The 20,126-nt window shown below is 45.1% G+C and overlaps 1 protein-coding gene across 3 annotated transcripts in view; it reads right to left on the reverse strand.

Moving 5' to 3' along the window:
• The window catches only part of FEZ1 (fasciculation and elongation protein zeta 1), a 44,992-nt gene extending 25,743 nt beyond the window's left edge, over positions 1-19,249 (reverse strand). Inside the window, exons 1-3 of one of the 3 annotated variants that reach the window (XM_082683850.1) lie at positions 19,083-19,249; positions 13,181-13,530; positions 5,325-5,424 (exon numbers count right to left, since the gene is read on the reverse strand). In XM_082683850.1, the coding sequence (XP_082539976.1) occupies positions 5,325-5,424; positions 13,181-13,491 (411 nt within the window). In that variant the 5' untranslated portion in view covers positions 13,492-13,530; positions 19,083-19,249. Of the gene's footprint in view, positions 1-5,324; positions 5,425-13,180; positions 13,531-18,421; positions 18,696-19,082 lie in introns of those variants that run through there. The other 2 variants (XM_082683848.1, XM_082683849.1) reach the window with 2 other exon arrangements.
• Positions 19,250-20,126: the final 877 nt, after the last annotated feature.

A 20,126-nucleotide genomic window follows, 5' to 3' on the forward strand; every position in this document is an offset into this window, starting at 1 on the left:
CACAAGTTTTCTATCCCAGAGAAACAGAGACATACGACTACAAGCAGACTTAGGCAAGAATATTCACAATCGCTGAATTTACGATATTCAAAAAACAACCCAAATGTCCACCAACAGGTGAATGAGTAAACCAATTATTTTATATCTCTATAATGGAACAGCCTTTGGCAATAAAAGGGGATGAACTGTTGATTTAAACAACAAAATAGATGAATATCTAAATGATTATACTGAGTTTTTAAAAGCCAGACCCCTCCCCCTGCAAAAAAAAAAAAAAAAAAAAGAGTATCTGCTGCATGACTCCATTTATACAAAATTCTAGAAAACACAAACTAATTTATAGTGATAGAAATGGGTTGCCTGGAGATTGGGGGGTGAAGGGGAGTAGTTAATGGATATTCTTGATATCTTGATTGTGGTGATAATTTCACAGATGTATACATATGTCAAAACTTATCAAATTGAATACTTTAATATATGCCATTTATTGTATTCCAATCATCCTTCAGTGAAACTATGAGAAAAAAAGAAAATCACACAATGAAAGAAAAGCAAAGAATGATACACCATGACCAAGTTGGGTTTATCTCAAGAATGCAAGGCTGACTTAATATTTGAGAATCAATTCATGTCATTGATCACATTTACATAATAAAGGAGAGAACTATGTATGTAATCATCACCATAGAGGCAGAAAACAGAAATAATTCATCTTCAGAGAAATAACACAAGAAAACATACCACAATTTAGTCATGAGCTTCCAGGGTGAAAGGCGCACTATATATAACGCAGACTGAATCGTGGAGAGGGGGACCTCACTGTAAGGCACATCAATGGAAAATTTCAAATGAGAAAGGAAAAAGAGGGGCGCCTGGGTGGCTCAGTGGGTTAAAGACTCTGCCTTCCGCTCAGGTCATGATCCCAGGGTCCTGAGAGGGAGCCCCACATTGGGCTCTCTGCTCAGCAGGGAGCCTGCTTCCTCCTCTCTCTCTGCCTGCCTTTCTGCCTACTTGTGATCTCTGTCTGTCAAATAAATAAATAAAATCTTAAAAAAAAAAAAAAAGGAAGGCAAAAGAATATCCTAAACGCTTTCAGAAAGAACCATAAAAGAGTCACATATAAAAGGAGAATCAGAATGGATTTGAGTTCTTCTCAACAGCAAGGGAAAGCTGGAAGATAAGAGAACAATGCCTTCAGAATTCCAGGTAAAAAAAAATGTTTGCAACCTAAAATAACTATTAAATCAACCTCTCAATCTAGTCTATGGCAGGAGAATAAAGATATTCTAGTATATTCTAAAAAATAGATTCCTCTGTACCCTTTCTCAAGAATATAGTGAATTTTTTTCCCCACCAAAACAAGGGAATATGGGGCGCCTGGGTGGCTCAGTAGGTTAGGCCGCTGCCTTCGGCTCAGGTCATGATCTCAGGGTCCTGGGATCGAGTCCCGCATCGGGCTCTCTGCTCAGCAGGGAGCCTGCTTCCCTCTCTCTCTCTCTCTCTGCCTGCCTCTCCATCTACTTGTGATTTCTCTCTGTCAAATAAATAAATAAAATCTTTAAAAAAAAAAAAAACAAGGGAATATACCTAGAAAGATTAAAAGAAAATTCATCAGTCAAAGGACAGGAGAGAGAGGCAGGAAGTCTCCCCCAGATGAAAGTGAAGGGAAGTCCCACAACAACAGCTGTGTACCAGATCTAGAATACAACCAGACTAGTTGATAGTAGAAAGATGGAGATACTCACTTGGACATTTTCAAGACCAAAAAAAAAAAAAAGAAAAAGAAAAAAGAAAAGAATTGATAGAATATCTGTTTTTTTTTTTTAATTATTTATTTATTTATTTATTTGACAGAGAGCACAAGGAAGGGCGGGGGCAGAGGCAGAGGGAGAAGCAGGCTCCCCGCTGAGCAGGGAGCCTCTATGTCCCTTGATCCCAGGACTCTCAGATCACCACCTGAGCTGAAGGCAGATGTCCAACCAACTAAGCCACCCAGGCACCCTTGAATGTCTGATTTTTTTTTTCAACCATATTGTGAGATTTAAAATTCACTCAAGAGTTCTGGGTTGGACTATTGATAGATAAATATACATAAAATCAAGCAAATAAAAAAAAATAATTCTTTACTCCAGGCTAAGCAAAAGGTTGTATAAGAGAAGAAATATTCTTATACAACACTACATGATTCAATAAAAAATAGTATTTACATAGTTATGATAGCTTATATATTTAGTATTGATTTCACTATAAATCGGTGACAACCCTCTGTTGGAAGGTGGAACGCTAAGTGTGAATGTTTGAGGAGGTATGAAAGCATTAAATCTTATCTTCCATAGTATAAAGTTAAAAAATAACAGCCCAAACTGTTGCTTTTAATCATTAAGCAAGCAGCAATATAAATGTGTTACTTAGAAAATTTGAGGTCTGGGCCACCTGGGTGGCTCGGTGGGTTAAGCCTCTGCCTTTGCTCAGGTCATGATCTCAGGGTCCTGGGATGGAGCCCGGCATCGGGCTCTCTGCTCAGCAGGGAGTCTGCTTCCCTCTCTCTCTCTGCCTGCGTCTCTGCCTACCTGTAATCTCTCTCTCTCTGTCAAATAAATAAAATCTTTTTTTTTTAATATTTTATTTATTTATTTGACAGAGAGAAATCACAAGTAGTTGGAGAGGCAGGCAGAGAGAGAGAGGAGGAAGCAGGCTCCCTGCCAAGCAGAGAGCCCGATGCGGGACTCGATCCCAGGACCCTGAGATCATGACCTGAGCCGAAGGCAGCGGCTTAACCCACTGAGCCACCCAGGCGCCCCATAAATAAAATCTTTAAAAAAAAAAAAAAAAGAAAAAAAAATTTGAGGTCTATGCCAAAAGAAATAAAAGTGGTGGCTCCTATGGCCTAGGGAAAGACAAGTCAGGAACAGCTGGGGGTCAGAGGGAGGCTTTAGGTCTTATAATATAGTTTTTTAAGATTTTATTTATTTACTTGATAGACAGAGATTACAAGTAGACAGAGAGGCAGGCAGGGCAAGAGGAGGAAGCAGGCTCCCCGCCGAGCAGAGAGCCCGATGCAGGGCCCTATCCCAGGACCCCAAGACCATGGAGCCGAAGACAGAGGCCCCAACCCACTGAGCCACACAGGCGCCCCTAGTCTTATAATATTTTTAAAGTATTATTTGATTTTTAAGATTATGTATATATATGGGGTATCCGGGTGGCTCAGTCAGTTAAGCGTCTGCCTTCAGTACAGGTCATGATCTCAGGGACCTGGGATCGTGTCCAACGTCAGGCTCCTTGCTCAACGGAGAGTCTGCTTCTCCTTCTGCCTCTACCCACCACGCCCTTCACCACCACCCCATCCGGGCTCATGCTCTCTCGCTTTCGCTCTCACTCTATCTCAAATAAATAAATAAAATATTTTTTCTTAAAAAAAAAAAAGACTATACATGTGTTACTTTGATTTTTAAAAAGCAAAACATGACTCTCTTTGCTGTCATAATCCAACAGTTTCTGTAATGTTTGATTACATTACTTGGAGTCCCAAGGACAAGCATAAAGAGGTTTGGGAGCAAACACAACTGATTCCTGGCCATGAACCACTTAAGTGGAAGAAGAGCTATGAGAGCTTGCTCGAAGCAGCCTACCAGCTGTGTGCATTCAGCAAGACAAGGACACTGGGTCGGGCGCTCTCTTACAGGACTACAGAGCGCTGGTTAATCTAGCAAATCATTTAAACTGAGGTCAGTTAAAAGAGCTTCTACTGTAATGAATCCCGATAATAAAGGAGATGAAATAAAACAGCCTTAATCCATCCACTTTGGCTACCCTGTCATTTTCCCATGGGTTGGATGGAAGAAATTTCACAAGGAGTTGAACTCAAGATCATCCTTCTCAGGGTCGTTCAATTTGCCTTGAAATATTAACCCTCTTGAGGGAAATCTGCAAATGAGGATAAATTAGAAACCTTCTGAAGGGCAGGCTATCTTACACATCCTCTGGCTTAGTCCACAGAAGGGGTTGAAAAGGTGGCAAAAGAGATAAGAAAGCAAAATCTGTCTTTTGCACCATGATGGACCTGATTTCATTTCAGTAACGAGATTTATTCCATGGTCGTCCCCTTGTCCTTTGCATTGGGGCAAGGATGCGTATTAGCATCGCAAGAGAAAACAAGTGGCCGGGAGCCAAAAGGCGACTTGGGACCTCTATCCACACTGAGTAGGATTGTCGCGAATATCCTAGTGTCAAAGTCACCACCTTAACTGCCCCATCCATGAAACCCTGAGGTTTTGAGAGAGTTTGGGATTGCTAATTATTAAAAGAGCTAAGGATGGACAGCCACCTTTTCAATAAATCAGCCCCTGTTGATCTCTTTGCTCTGCTCTTTGGGGCAATGATCTGCAGAAATATCGCCCGGTAAGGAAAATGCATCTCTCATTCCTTCCCTTGAACTCAATTCTGGAGGACCTAGGAAGATGAGATCCACCTCCCCTTCCCTCATTTGCTGAGCCTACATGGCTGTGACAGCCCTTCCTGGTAAGAAATCATCAAATTTCATTTACAGCTAAAACTAGAAAACGAAGCAAGGCAGAAATCAGCTTTTAGGAAGGATGGAGCCATTAAATGATTTTTTTTTTCTACACATAGATTCAGCTAGGAAAGGGCCATTTGGATCTTCTGAAATGTCACTTGTCATAGCCCGTGCAAATCAACTCAAAACAAGTATATTCTCTTTATTCAGAAACCTTGAGGCTACTTTCTTCTTTGGCATCAGTAAGCACGAATGTGACTCAGGTTCAGCTGCTTAAACATCTTCTTGGTTGAGTCTAGAAATGTCTCACTGGCCACTCCCCACAGAGTGACCACCTCCCTAAAGTCTAGGGCCCAGCACTGATCGTTAGCCAGGCTTTGACCTTGCCACAAGTGTATCAATATTTGCCATCTTGGTTTTGGTGGGATTGAACTGTTCATTTTAGATAGAAAAACCTGATATATTTTTTAAACCATTCATATTTGCACACAAGGGAAATGTCATAGTCACTCTCCTCCTCTTACTTCAGACCCCCTTATTTCGCACGGTGCAGGACACAGATCAACCACAGCAACTTGCTTTGACACTTTTCACCGACAGCCGTTCAAATCACCTCGTACACATCGGAGGTCCCCTCCTCTTATTCTCTACCTCCTCTGCAACTCCTGCCTTCCCAGCAATGTTTGGGAGCTCCTGCTGGGCTTCGTGACCTAATGGGGAAGACTGTTGAATTACTGAATGTTTTCCTAGCTGGAATCTAATCTACATCTTCTCGAGCTTTATTAAGCAAGGGGCCCCAGAGAGGTACCTCCGTGTCAGAGCTGTTGCCATTCAGAGCCTCCATGTTTGGGTCCCTCCAGTCTTCTGAGAGTGAAGGGATGTAATTGTCTGTCAGAGCATCCCAAACCCTGTAAACAAAGAGAAGCTCTCATTAGCACACATCTGTGGCCTGGCCTTGCCTGGAGGAAGGAAGAGATGGGCCAGGGGAGGAGAGAGGCTTCTGTGTGTGCCAGGCTGAGGTCATCTGCCTTCCAGCATGCAAGAGCAAAGCAGCTTAAAAAACGGAATTAGAGGCACTACCAGGAGAGAAAGAGCCAAGAGAATGGACGCCGGCCAGGGGCTTCAGCATGAAAGGTGTTTGCTTAAAAGAAGAGGGCTTTCTCACCATTGAGATACACATGGTAGAGTACAATCAAGCCAACTCTGGCAAAAAATAAATTGTCCCTGAAAATAAATCTGCCCCTCCACCAAATAGTTCATATGTCATGAAGCTAAGAAATGCCCATGATTCCTTTCCTTTCCTATGGGTGAAGAAGACAGAGAGAAAGAGGAAGATCATGATAGATTGATAGATACACAGATGATAGACACACAGATGGACATCAGGGCAGATTTTCTGGCTGAATCTCATTAAGATCAGGGCCATCATAAAGTTCAGATGCATTTCAACTTTATTGAATGCAAATCAACTAAATGGTCAAGAATGAACTCCTTGACATCTAACGTAGCTAAGGGGTTAATGCCCTGTTCATGCTTACTTATTACCTAGAATGCTCTAGCGAGCCCACGGGTGGCACGACCCCCCCGCTCTAGCAATGTAAGTCTCCGTCATGGACACTCTAAGGCAAATGTAGGAAAGGAATCAATCAATACACCTCTAACAATTGGTTTTTGTGAGGGACGATGGGGCTCCTTTTATTACGTTACTTTTAAAAATTCCAATATGTACATTATAAGAAACCCTTTCCTACAACTCATGCCATTTAATTCACTTATTTCAGAAAGATTTCTTGGGCGGGGCACAGTGAAAGAGAGGGGGTTAGGGGAAATTACCTAAAGTCACAAATTCTCACACACAGGAAAATAAACAAATGAGGGGCCCGTGGGTGGCTCAGTCGTTAAGTGTCTGCCTTCAGCTCAGGTCCTGATCTCAGGGTCCTGGCATCAAGCCCCCATGCAGGCTCCCTGCTCAGCAGGAAGCCTGCTTCTCCCTCTCCCACTCCTCCCCGCTTGTGTTCCCTCTCTTGCTGTGTCCCTCTCTGTCAAATAAATAAATAAAATCTTAAAAAATAAAAATAATAAACAAATGAGTCAACACCGAGAGATTAACAAAAAATCATTAAACCAAGCTCCTAAAATTATGTCGTCCACGGCAGCCAGTGGCATTGGCTAACATTAGCTAATGATAAAGGGGGGCTCTATGCAATCTTCCTCAGGTGCTTACACATGCCAAACATGAGTGATACCTACGAAAACAAGGTCTAAGAAGGTACATTTTATTTAGATCGACCAAAATAAAGAAATAGCCATTTAAAAATAAGCAACTAAGTATACATATGGATCAAATTCAAAACATGACAAAATCCAGGCTGAAAAGGCAAGTGCAGAACGGACAGGAGCACAGACATTTGAAATGTGAACAGGTGAGTGCTCTTAACATACGTAAAATCCAGAATGATATATGATTTATGGGCATAGAAGCAAAGAAACTTTCCTAGTGCACAAGGTATACAACTGGTCATGAGGCACATTGAAGGAACTCAAGAAAACAGTTTCAGAGCCGTGCGCGGGTGATCCGCTTATTCTGTTATTTTCCTACAATTACAAGAAAGCACTTTGAGAGGACTCGTCAAGTGTTCATTAGACATCCATTCAGCAGGATTTCAGCGTCTGCTTCTTAAACATGGGTGATAATCCAATCTCCATCAGGCACCATTAGAGCTTCATTAATCCAGCCTAATGCTAACGCAAGTCTCATTAGCATTCTAAAGCCAGGAGGCAAACACGATTTGCTGTCTCCAGGACAAAACTCCAAGCCCCACACCGGGAAGGCCAGCAGGGGACTCCCCCTTAACATGGCTGTGTTACCTTCTCTGCTGCGGAGAATCGACAACAAGCATGTGGGCACTGACCTTCGAGTTCTCCCTGCAGCAAGCGCCTGGAAAAATGATATTCAGCAAAGCCCAAAATAGGCAGGAGGCTTTTGTGCCTCTTCTAGGCTGGATAGAAGCTGGGAACTTTAATGAACCACACACTTGCCAATGACCTTGAAACTGCCTGCATTCTTAAAACAACAAGCAGGGATTCTGTCATATCATGGAGGGTGTGGCAGCTTTCCTCATGTGAGCCTTCACTGACATATTGTGGATTTCATCTTCCAATTCTAGATTTTTAGGGATGATTCCCCACACCCTGATCTCCTTGGGATTTCAAGCCATCCTCATTCTTTCCTGTTCTGTCCAAATTTTCTTTTTCTTTTCTGAAGCACTCTTTACCCTTTGGGGCTCAGAAACAACCTTTAAGACAGAGTGACTCTTATCTCTGTAATTGCTCACATACGCCACACCCCTCCGCGTAGTCAGTGCCCAAGTCACAATAATAACGGCCAACCCTTAATGGGCACGGACTATAAGCCAGGTACTCTCCTAAACCTTTGTGTGGATGGATTCATTTCCTCCTCACAACTCTATAAGGCAGATCTTAAGGAGGGGGGAATAAAAACCGAAACTGAAAAAGAGAAGTCCGTTAACTTGTCTAGAGTCACACAGCCAGTAAAGACAGAGGTGGGATTTGAAACCGGGCAATAGAGCTACAGAGCTTATATGCCTAACCACGTAACTATTCCAGTTCTTTATAATTTTACTGGTACTGGCACAGGGATCAGAATAATATACCAAGTTCCCACTCACGAGCTAGAACAGCAGTTTAGAAAGTGGCTCTGAGTGAAAGATCGCGAACTCCATTTTCCTTCGACAGGGTGCTTTCATCTGTCTCCAAAAGGAGCGATGGCAGGGGCAGCAGGGGCGTGACGGCTTCCTGTCTAGCTCTCCTGCCCCAGCAAAGGTTACATAGAAGGCAAGGGCAGAAACACTGGCGGCAGCCACGGGAGCAGGAGAGGGAGCAAAGAGCCAGTGGTGGGAGGGAAACACAAAGCTTTCTCTGAGGAAGAGAAGGGGAAGGGCTTTCTCCCCCAGAGAGGCTACCTATTTCCCCACAAGCAGGGGCCTTGGGAATGAACACATTCCCTTTTTACAGGAACCCTGAGGAGGACTGTGAACTTCTACTTCCCGGAGAAGCACCCTGCTTCCGACTCTTATCTTGGGGAAGGGAGACTCCCAATGTTACCTCCTAGATCTGTTATCAAACAGCCAAGATTAAACATGTTGCCTTGGGCGCCTGGGTGGCTCAGTGGGTTAAGCCGCTGCCTTCGGCTCAGGTCATGATCTCGGGGTCCTGGGATCGAGTCCCGCATTGGGCTCTCTGCTCAGCAGGGAGCCTGCTTCCTTCTCTCTCTCTCTGCCTGCCTCTCTGCCTACTTGTGATCTCTGTCAAATAAACAAATAAAATCTTTAAAAAAAAAAAAAACAGGTTGACTTAATTCCCGTCGTTATGCTGCTCTTCGTGTGCATAGTTTATGGCCTGGGCTTAGCGAGGTGCCTATGGACTGACTAAACCATCTTTCACCACACAGGGCTGGGGATTCGGAAATGGACACAGGCAGAGTGTGAGGGACTGAGCAGGACAAGACACGAATAACAGAGATCTGGGTCTACTGGCAATATGGCCGTCAAGGTTACATGAGTCCTGCCCCCCCCACACACACACATGCACGCACACACCCAAACACACCTCTTTGTACCTATTCTGGACAATGCAGCAGGCAGCTAGGCTTAAAGGGCTTATTAGAATTCCGACTTGATAACCTTTCCCTTAATACCCTTGAGGCTGGCTCCTCCCTCCCCCCAGTGTTTCTTGTCCAGCCAGGCCAACAGCCTCGCTTGGGTATGTGTTCCTGTGAGTATATTAATGCTTGTTTCACAGTTAATACTTAGGAATTATTATATGTACATACTGGCTTTGAACAACTTTTAAATTCTTTCGAGGACTTAAATAGAATCAATACTACCACTGCCCTCTGGGGAAACTGAACTTCTGAGAAGACAAATAAAGTTCCTAAAAATCAGTTACCCATCAGCTTTACCTGTCCTGCGTATTCGGTATTTACTGGTCTTCACCCTCAAGTATAGTCGACTACGTGGTATTATTTATTTACTGTGTGGACTTTACTTGGTTTTAAGTTTTTACTTATTTAAGGCATCTCTACACCCAACACTAGGCTCGAACTCACAACCCCAAGGTCAAGAGTCGCATGCTCTTCCGGACGGAGCCAGACGGGCATGACCCCACGTGGACTTTATTTTTAACAGCTTTAACCCAACAATTCTATCTGAAGAGCAGGAAACTGATTGTTCCCATATGTCTGGACCCTCAGTATCCTGGGTGCCAGTAAGAGGACTGATCACAACCCCAGTGAGGCAGGCAGTGGGCTGAGGTCTCTAGCCTCCCAGTTCAATCTCTCATGACAAAGGAAAGGATGATCACACACGGCAAAGAATAGATTCTGGAAGTTTCTAAACTTACAGCCAGGAAATAACTATTCAAATTTGACTCGTGTAGTGCCTAAAACTTCCACAGCCTGACGAATCAGAGTTAACTTGACATCTCAGCCAACTCCCTATTGGCCAAATGGTTCCACATGGGAAGGAAAGAAATCCAAACTTTTTTCTTTTTTTTTTAAAGAAATCCAAACTTTAAAGGGAATTACTGCATTGGCTTTATGACTTGTGCTATCTTTAAGGAGGTTAGCTTGACTAAGAACGACACAGCTTTTGTTTTATGTTTCTATTATTTAACTCTAACCCAGCCAAAACACTTGTAGTCTGTTTGTGGATGAAACACCCATTCCACTACCAAAACTAGGCAAGTTCACAAGCTATGCTCAGGAGAATCATAAACAAATTAGATGTTAAATTACCTTTTTCCTTTCTCCATCATAATTTTATAGTTTATAATTTTATAGTGTCCGGATAGGTATCTCTAGGCAAAATGTGCAATTTAACTCTGATTTTTATTTTAAGTTGGAAAGGCTTAGATACATGGACTGCTTAGAAAGCACAGTGTTAATTTCTCTCTTCCCAGCTTCCTCCCTCTACGCTATCCCCAAATTGTACCTTATCTCTAAGGAACTATTCAACATTCGGTCTTTTAGCTGAAGCAGTCAATGAGGCAGGCAAGACAGAAAAATCAGGGTGAGCGGACCAATAACCCCATGTGATGGTAATTAACATTGAGTGGCCTCTGCTAATGTGCTAGAAGAGAGCAAGAACCAGTTCACTGGGCCTTCGTCCTTAATGAGGCAGCAGGGAGCGGGGGAGGCAGGGTTCGTTAGATTGGGAAGAAATGATTTGTTGGAAGCAAAAGGAATGGGATGCATCTTAAAATGTCATTGTGGGTGAGTTAAGGAATTAGGGTCTTTCCGAGTTCTTAGCCCCGCTTCATCAAGATTGAGCTCTGGAGGTTTCAGAGATGAGGACCCACGCAGTCGACTAGAGTTAAGTGACTAGCCCAAGGTCACACAGTGAGTTAGCAGAAGTAAAAAAATTATAACTCACAGTCTTTGTATTTCTAGTTCATTGCACCAGGCAGTGAAAAAAAATATTCTGTATAATAAAGCCCCAGAGCCATTCTTTTTCGACTTACATGAGTTAACAAATTATAACAGGCTCGGCATTTAAGAAGAGTCAGTTTCAAACTTAAAACTGAATTTAAACACAGAGCTCACAGTTACAGTACTGGTCACCAGAGTAAAATGTTCTCTCTGATCATGACTTCAGGCCAACATTAATTAAAAAGGAGAAAAGAAAATGGTGTGGATCTGGAAATGCACTACCTTTACCTACGAGGATGGCCATTATTGCTCACCCAATTCATTTAATATTCAGTATTTCATTAAAAAAATATTCCTGGATTACTTACAACACACCAAGCCCTGCATTAGACATGGGGGTATAATAGTGAGTGAGACAGACAGACACAGAGTCCCAGTACACTCACAGGGTCATCAAGTCAGCAACTATCTCCCACACTGGTCAGGCTCCCTTGCCTAGGACACGCCATTTTATCCCACTTATTTATGGGCAACAGTTCCCCTCCCCCGGCTCAAGTTCATAAAAAGAGAAACCAAAACCCGGTTGCTCCAAAGTCCCATTACAACTACCTGTGTGATCCCTTAAGAACAATTGGTACTTATTTTATCTCTATAGGTAATTCAGGCCTATTTTTACTAAGTGCCTAAAACATCCTTCTTTAATTTATGTGCCAAATTATCCCCTTCGTCTTTTTCTTGTCACTCCTCATACAGCACTTTTCTCAAAGCCCTTTTCTTGACTACAGTTAAGACCCCAGGAGTGGCTAGTAAGTGACCCAGGGACTCTGTATACTCAAAAGCCACATCACCTAATTGTCACCTTTATTGTGTCCAAAGTAATTCCCTGGGCTCTCAGTTAGTATGGTTTCTGGTTTGGACATATCTTAACACTTGTAGATGATTTTCCAGTCCTGAGAAGGGTTTATAAACAGGTGATTTTCATAATTCTGCTGTTTCTCGAAGCAATTTGTTGGAATCTATCACTGTTTTGTTTTGTTTTTAAGATTTTTATTTATTTATTTGACAGAGAGAGATGACAAGTAGGCAGAGAGGCAGGGGTAGGGGGTGGCTCCCTGCTGAGCAGAGAGCCCTATGTGGGGTTCAATCCCAGGACCCTGAGATCATGACCTGAGCTGAAGACAGAGGCTTAACCCACTCAGTCACCCAGGGGCCCCAGGAATCTGTCACTGTTAATTAATTTTTCTTCTGGTCCTTATTTCTAATATCTGGGCGGATTACTACTGATATAAAGAAAACTGAAGAGGTACCTGGGTGGCTCAGTTGGTTAAGTGTCTGCCTTTGGCTCAGGTCAGGATTTCGGGGGTCCTGGGATCAAGCCCCACATCAGGCTCCCTGCTCAGCGGGGAGTCTGCTTTTCCCTCTCCCTCTGCCCCTCCCCACTGCTTGTGCTCCTCTGTCTCTCAAATAAATAAATAAAATCTTTAAATAAAAAAAGAGCAACCCTCTCGGGTCCCCTCCTTCTTTGGGAGCTTTGTACCATCACTCAATAAACCTTTCTTTGCTGCCCTCAACTCTGCCCCGTCTGCCTCTTCATTCTTCAAAGCGGTGTGACCAAGAACAGCAGGCACCGAAGGCAAAAATCCTACAACATGTGCTTCTAGAAATTACTAAATGGATCCCTAAATTTGTCACTCTGAAGAATGCTATTATAGCAAAGACTTTACCATTGTTTACTTCTTCGTTTTCACCAGAAAGTAAGCCTTCTAAGGGTTAAGAATTCTAGTTTATGTAATTAAAGCTACTAGAAATAATAAGGGAAACAGCTCCACATGCAAGCAAAGTAAAATGTGTGCTTTAATGAGGAAAAAGAGAGTCATAGAAGGCTTATGCAAAATAAATTTTTGGAAAGGGAAAAAAAAAGAAAGAAAACTGAAGATAGGCTCTAAAATGGATCATGCTCCTAAAATTCCATTTTGTATCAAAGAAAACCTATTTTCTAAAAATCTTTCATTCCTTTAAGTTTTCCATTTTAAGAAAGCTCTACAGGTCACCGTACAGGGACATAATAGTGTAATGTCCGCAATTCCTGGGGCCCTGCCCCACTAGAGGCAAGTATAAGTGACACGAACCCATGGACAGAAACCAGGTCCATGTCAAGGAGCCCCAGTCTACGGGGCTCATGTCGGAAGCAACAGAGGGCAATTAAGACTTCTTACTCCTCGTCCTGCAAGGTCTCCTCCTCCTCCTGGATCTGGAACTGGTTCTTCACGGGAGCCAGGGTCTCTGTCTTGGCGTTGTAGTTCCGAAAGCAGACATTGAGCTTCTCATCAAATTCATTCACGAGGTCCTCCATGGACTTGAAGCTGATTATTTCAGAAGAAAAATTCTCCAGCTCAGAGAGGGAGGGGTCCTCTAGATGGTGGGGAGATGAGCCATAGAAACACTGAGGTTTCTCCTCCTGGTTGTCTGAGCAGCAGGGCCGAAGGTCCTCGAACTCTTCATCCAGACTCACCAGCGGGGCCTCCATTCTTGCCCAGCAAGAGGACAACAGCAACTCTCAGTTGATCTAGGAGAAATAAACAAGGTAACATGAGCTGGGCTAGGCTGGGCTTTCGTGACAGCTCTGCTGGGGAGCCATAACCAAGTCGTCCCTGGCTCTAGATCCCTCTGAGAAAGAAGATTCCGCTTGCCAGGCATCCATCGTGGCCGTTCACTGTTATACACGGGAGATATTCAAATAGAGCCATCCATGTGAGTAACCTAAGTGGAGAAAACTTTGGAGACCTGCCTGCTTCCAGTTCCCTGCTCCAAAACACAAAGCAGAGTGGTTAAGACGCAGGCCCGGACCAGACTGCCCTAGGTTTGCATCCTGTTCTGACCCTGACAAGTTGTAGCTGGACAAGCTGCTTAATTCTCTGGGCTTCCTTTTGTTTTTTTCTCAAGAAATAATCATCTGCAAGGGATTGTCTGATAGATTAAGGGTGTAAACCCAGGTAAGTGCTTAGAACTGTATCTGGAAGATAATAAACATCATTGTTGTTCCATATGTTCTCCATTTATATTATTATTATTATTATTATTATTACCATAGGTCCATATTCTTCACCATGTGCTCTGAGAACCAGAAGTCTTTGATAACTTATTTGGTGGCAGAACCTGACCTGACCTCACTTGGCAACTAAAGCTGATCTACATGAATTTAAAGTTGCTTATGGTTTTAATTTATTCCATTTAATGTGTTTTGCTGCAGAAGTATTAATGTTTTTAATTATGGCGATTGCTGCCCCAATCCCCAGGAGACGATATGCAGAATATGCACTCTATTTCTGCTTTCAAAATGCCTGGCCCTAAGGGTTTTGGATAGGAATTCATGGACCTGGATATTACTACCCTCATCAATAAATCATAGACCAATAGACACTTTCAAACAAGCACCTGAGCTCTTCTAAGACACAGAGCTTCTGTCTGGAGTTAAAGGAACAGATCGAATGATTGGTTATCCTGAAAGAGAGAGACCCAGCTAACTGCCCATGTGCTCCAAGGCCAACCTCCATTTCCATCTCGGGCACACCCCACTGAAAGGCTGCACACTCAGGCCTGCTTTCTTTTCCACAGCTCTTGTTCCTCCTCATACACTGCCTTCGACCACGATATATCCAACCATGTAGATATCCAAGTCCTTCCCCAATTTTAATTTCAATCCCTCAAGGGCAAAAACATCTCTGGACATCCCGTATGGCTTCTAGCACACACTGCTGTGCAGCTAGGCAATCAATCAACGTGCACTCAACGAGAAATGATCATTTGTCCCCCACGTACCACTTCTCATTTTCAATTTCTTTTTTCTTTTTTTTTTTTTAAGATTTTATTTATTTATTTATTTGACAGACAGAGATCACAAGTAGGCAGAGAGGCAGGCAGAGAGAGAGAGAAGGAAGCAGGCTCCCTGCTGAGCAGAGAGCCCGATGCGGGACTCGATCCCAGGACCCTGAGATCATGACCTGAGCCGAAGGCAGCGGCTTAACCCACTGAGCCACCCAGGCACCCCTCATTTTCAATTTCAAGCAGTACAGCATTACTGTCTCTCATACCCTTCCCTCCCTACTCCACTTCCTTCCCCATAATGTGGAAAGGCAACCAAACTCTTCTCTCCTGTCTGTGTGATTACTGGTCCAATGAGATGCTGAAATTGGAAACACCACCTGAGGAGAACCGAACAGATAACAAAAACCATGGGTTTTGCCCTGCAAGTGCCGTTGTCCGTCTCTGTCTATAAAACTTAAACTCTAAATGAGTGAGGCAAAGGTCATGCCAGGCCAGGACTGAGCCAGCTCTTACTGGGATTGTACTGGGATTAAGCCAGTTACCATCACATCTCAACAAAACACATTCTAAGTATTTATGGTTTGCAAAGGCAACATGATAAGACATAAAAATAAAGAGACATAAAAGCAGTATGGTATCTTGGAAAGAACATATGCTCAAGAGCCAAAGAGACCTGCCAATGCATGGCTAAGTGACAAGCTTCATGGGTCCTGATTTTCTCATCTGTTAGGAGATGAAGGTGTTGGTGTAAAGCTAATAGCTTTGGAAGTTAATTTCAATAACTTATTAATTAACATTTAATAATGTATTTTATTTGAGCCAATATATCCCAAAGGTTGTATTTCAAAATGTAATCTATATTTTAAAATATTAATGAGACAGTTTCCACTCCTTTTTCGTACTCAGTCTTTGACATCCAGCGTGTGTTCACTGTACATTTTCCATTTGGACTAGCCACCATATTGGTGGCTTGTGGCTACCATATTGGATAACAGAACTATAAAGCAATATGCGACTAATTCACAGTCAAGGGTTCTTCATCTAGAGTCTACAGACCCCTAAAAGGGCTCTTTGAATATAACTATCTTTTATGCATTTAAAAACATATTTGGATGAGAATCCCATAGGTTTCTCCACATTGCCAAAGGAGCCAATAGCACAAAAAAGACTGAGAATCCCTGAGTGCCAAAGTAAGTTGAGAAAAGGTCACAGAGTACAATAGGAAGCAAGGAAAGGCTTTACAGATGAGGGATTTGGAGGCACCTGGGTGGCTCAGTCATTAAGCATCTGCCTTCAGCTCAGGTCATGATCCCAGGACCCTGGGATCGAGCCCGCATCGGACTCTCTACTCAGCGGGGAGCCTGCTTCCTCCTCTCTCTGCCTGCCTCTCCATCTACTTGTGATCTCTGTCTGTCAAATAAATAAATAAAATCTTAAAAAAAAAAAAAAAAAGATTCTCTCTCTCCCTCTCCCTCTGCTCCTCCCCCCTGTTCATGCTCTCTTTCTCTCTCAAATAAATAAATAAACATTTAAAAAATAAATAAATAAAATAGTTTTTAAATTGAATGTTACATTGTAGAGTAATGAAGATAATCTTTGAAAGTGCTAAGCACAATGCATGGCTTATGTGGTGTCCAAAAGATGTCAACGATTTTAGGAAAATAAGGATAACTCGATTTCATGGAAAGGTAAGGGGAGGATGTTTCAAGTAAAAAATTTAAAAAGTAAAATAAAATAAAAATTCCCCTGCCGTGACAGTCTATGTGCAATGCTCCAAATGTTGATCAAATGGGAGAACCATGGCTGAATAAATTTTATCACCTCTTTTTTTATTTATTTGGTCAAAGGTTCTTGGAACATGGGCCCCATTTCAGGGAGACATGAAAGCTAACGGCCTTATGTTCCAGATATGTACATTTCCTTTAAATTTGTACTCTTCTCTAAGAGAGAAGGGGGAGCAGGAAAGAGTGATACCAACAGGGCGGGGAGGGGGGGCTAGTTTGAAACGGCACCGTCCATACTATTAACCAGCAACAAGAGAACAATCCAACCAGAATCTAAGACAGAGACTGAGTTTGGGGTGTTGGCAACAGGAGGATTATGCTGAAAGCACCTATCCTCAGCCCAGGCAGCCTCTGGAGGAAATGGATTCACCTAGATGATTATAAAACAAGAACGGGATAGCACAGCCCTAGAGTTTTGAAACATGGTCATAGCCTGATTTCTGTCCATCGATTCACGCCCATGAGCCAAGAAGCTCTGCGTGAATGACCACCCGGGGATGTGGGGATGAAACAAATACTGAAAGCCTGCACTAGAATTTGGAAGTCACTCAACACCCAAACCGAGCCTGGTATTGGTAGAAAGACCCCAGACTAAGGCAGAGGCCATGAGAGCCTGACTCAAGGAGGGGCCTCTGGGAGGGCACTGGCCACCCTTCTGGAACCTGTGCCCCTTCTGTCCTTCCTTTAGCTCACTTTCTCTTGCTCTTCTCCCTTGGTGAGGTGCCTTTGCACTCCCACTGAAATGTCCTACTCTTGCATCCTGACCAGCTCTCCCCTGTCTTCACTCCCAGCTCATCTCAGAGGCCTCCTCCCTGAAAAGCTAGGGTTAATGCAATTCAGAGCTTATGCCCTGTCTCTACACTTCCCAAATGATTTTTTTTTTTTTTAAAGGCAGGAAGAATGGCAGGAAAAGGGAACCGCGGAAGGGTCACCTTGTCTTTTTCACTCTATCCAATAACAGCCTGCAGGACTAGACTTTGATTATATCCTATAATCTACTCCATTTATTTTGGCTCCCGATAGATGGTGTAATTTGGAAAAGAAAAGACGGTTCCAACCCTCACAGAGACCCAGTAGGAAACACAGAAGCCTCTCCCCTTGCAGCATAATGATGCAGCTTGGGGCTGCAGTCACAAATTTTCACTCCCAGCTTTGCTGAGCTGAACAGAGAGAAGCAGGAGCAGAGAATTCACCATTGCCTCTCCCCAGCTGGGCCCCTGCACCTCCACAGAGGCCCCAGTCCATCTCCCCCCTTCTTCCTGTTACCTACCCCATAGATCAGTTATTTCTAGCCCCTTACACACCTCATCCCTAAAATCTGCCCTGCACTGATTCACCAAGGCTGTCCCACTGCTACTCAGCAAAACCAGCCAGGACACAGGACAGTGACAGCTTCCCACAACGAATGTATTTTGTTGCATAGATGTCAGCAACCCCTTTGCGTTCCGCTTTCCCCCCTCTTCCTCCTCCTCCTCCTCCTGCTGCTCCATTCACCCTCATTTCACATCCCCCTCCTCCCAACCCCGCCCGGGTCTGTTGGGGTAAAGAAAGGCTTCTCCAAACAGCACAATGGCTGGCGCTCCAAGAAAGCTGGGCTCAGCCCGCGCAGGCCGCACACAGACTCCACGGCCCTTTGGCCAAACAAGAGCAGGACACGGGAGTGGCAGAGAGCTCCGCGGGTGTCCAGCCGCGACAAGGGAAGGGACAGGCAAAAAAGAAGAGAGGGCTGGGATAACACGCCCGTCCTGGGGCTCTGTCAAGCCTCGCGCCCCTGAGCCCCAGAGGCCCTGAGCCCACCGGAGGGCAGCGCTCCCCCCCAACCACCACCACCCTCGTCCTTTCTCCGACCTGTTCCGTAGTAAAACAATCGCTCCCGCAGCGTCTGCGGCAGCTGCCAGCGGTTCTGACACTGCAGGAATGCATGGTCCTGGGGACGGGCTCGACACCCCAGGGAGGGGCACGGGCGGGTGCGGGGTCAGGCTCTTAGGGGCATAGATGACTCGGGGGCGTTTTAAGAGTAGCCGGGCCGGATAACGGTCCAGGGAGCAGGTACAGTCCCACTGCCCCACACCATCGGGCAGCGTTCCCGGTTCCCCCAGCCCCCAGCCCGCGCCGCGTCTCCCTTCTCTCTCAATCTCTCTCTCTCTCTCTCTCTCTCTCTCACACACACACACACACACACACACACACACACTCGCACGCACACGCACGCCAGGCCTGGCTGGGGGGCCCAGGCTCTGATCTGATGATGCTTGAAGTGCCCATCATCCCACAGCTCCCGGCCCGGGCGCTGCGCTCCCTTGAAGGGCTGGGCAGGAGGGCGACGGCCTCGGGGCTCTTCCGTTCCAATTCCAGGATGGGACAGGATGGGGGCGCGGGGCTGCGGCGTCCCCGAACCTGCTGGCGGAGAAGTCCCAGTCACGGGGCCTCTCCTTCACCACCCCCGTCCGTCCAACCCCCACCCACGGCAGTGGGTCGGTCGGGCTAAGGTCGCCCCCCGCGACGGCACCTGTGCGGGTCCTGGCGGAGGGAGGCGGGTATCGCGGGGCTCAGCGGGACACCCCCATCCACGGGCCGCGGGGAGCGGCCGGAGCACAGCGCGGCGGCGGCGGCGGCGGCGGCAGCGGCGAACCAGCGAGCGCTCCCCCCGCAGCTCGGCCGGCGCCGGGCTCCGCTCCCCTCCTCCACCCCGCCCCCTCCGCCCCCTCCCCGCGCTCGTGTCCGGGCCCTCGGGGGCGCGCCCGCGCTCAGGCACCCGCCCGCTGGCACGCGCCGGGCCCTACGTCATCTACTCGTTAGCATTCAGAGCCTTCCTTGCAGCATGTGGCCTGCCTTTATTAATATTCATGACTTACTATTTCTCCCCTCTAACACTGGACTTTCTTCTGCCCTCATGAATATTCAGCAGCTCCAAGATCTGTGCGTGCTGTAACTCCCAATAAGGATACCTCACAGCGCCTGACGCTAGATTCTCCATAAAAACATAGGCAGGTGGCTGAGTGGATGGGCAGGTGGATGCCCTCCAATACATCGAAGACTCCCCTGGCCTTTTTTGGGCTCTGACTCATTCCATTCTACTGGGGACCGAGGTCAGCAAGCTGAGGGATGCTGGCAGCCCAAACCCAGCTCAGACCTCCAGCCAAAAGTGATAACGGCATTTACGGCCCAAAGATTCAGGATGAGAGCTGGATCCAGGTTGATAAAGCTGAGTGAGGTTTCTGGCACAGGAGGACTTGAGGTAATAGAGAATAATCCACCAGGGGATTATAAGGAAGGCCCTGGGGTCTTATGATAATTGTCTCCTCATTCATTTATCTTGTCCACTATGCATAAGTCTGTGCTTACAAGTGCTGTCAGTACAAAGTCTAATAATTCACCAAAGCAGACGACTGAAAGCACAAGATCTGTGGGTATCAATGGAAGCAACCTTGGAGAACCCAAACACTTTGGTCTGAAGTGAGTTACTTCATCTGTAAGTTAGAGATGAAGTCAGATAAACTGGGAGAGGTGTGAGGAAGGACCTCTGGACAAAGCTGAGAGCTTCAGCTGAAAG

This window comes from Mustela nivalis, assembly GCF_964662115.1.
Source record: "Mustela nivalis genome assembly, chromosome: 9".
In the NCBI taxonomy this organism is placed as follows: Eukaryota; Metazoa; Chordata; class Mammalia; order Carnivora; family Mustelidae; genus Mustela; species Mustela nivalis.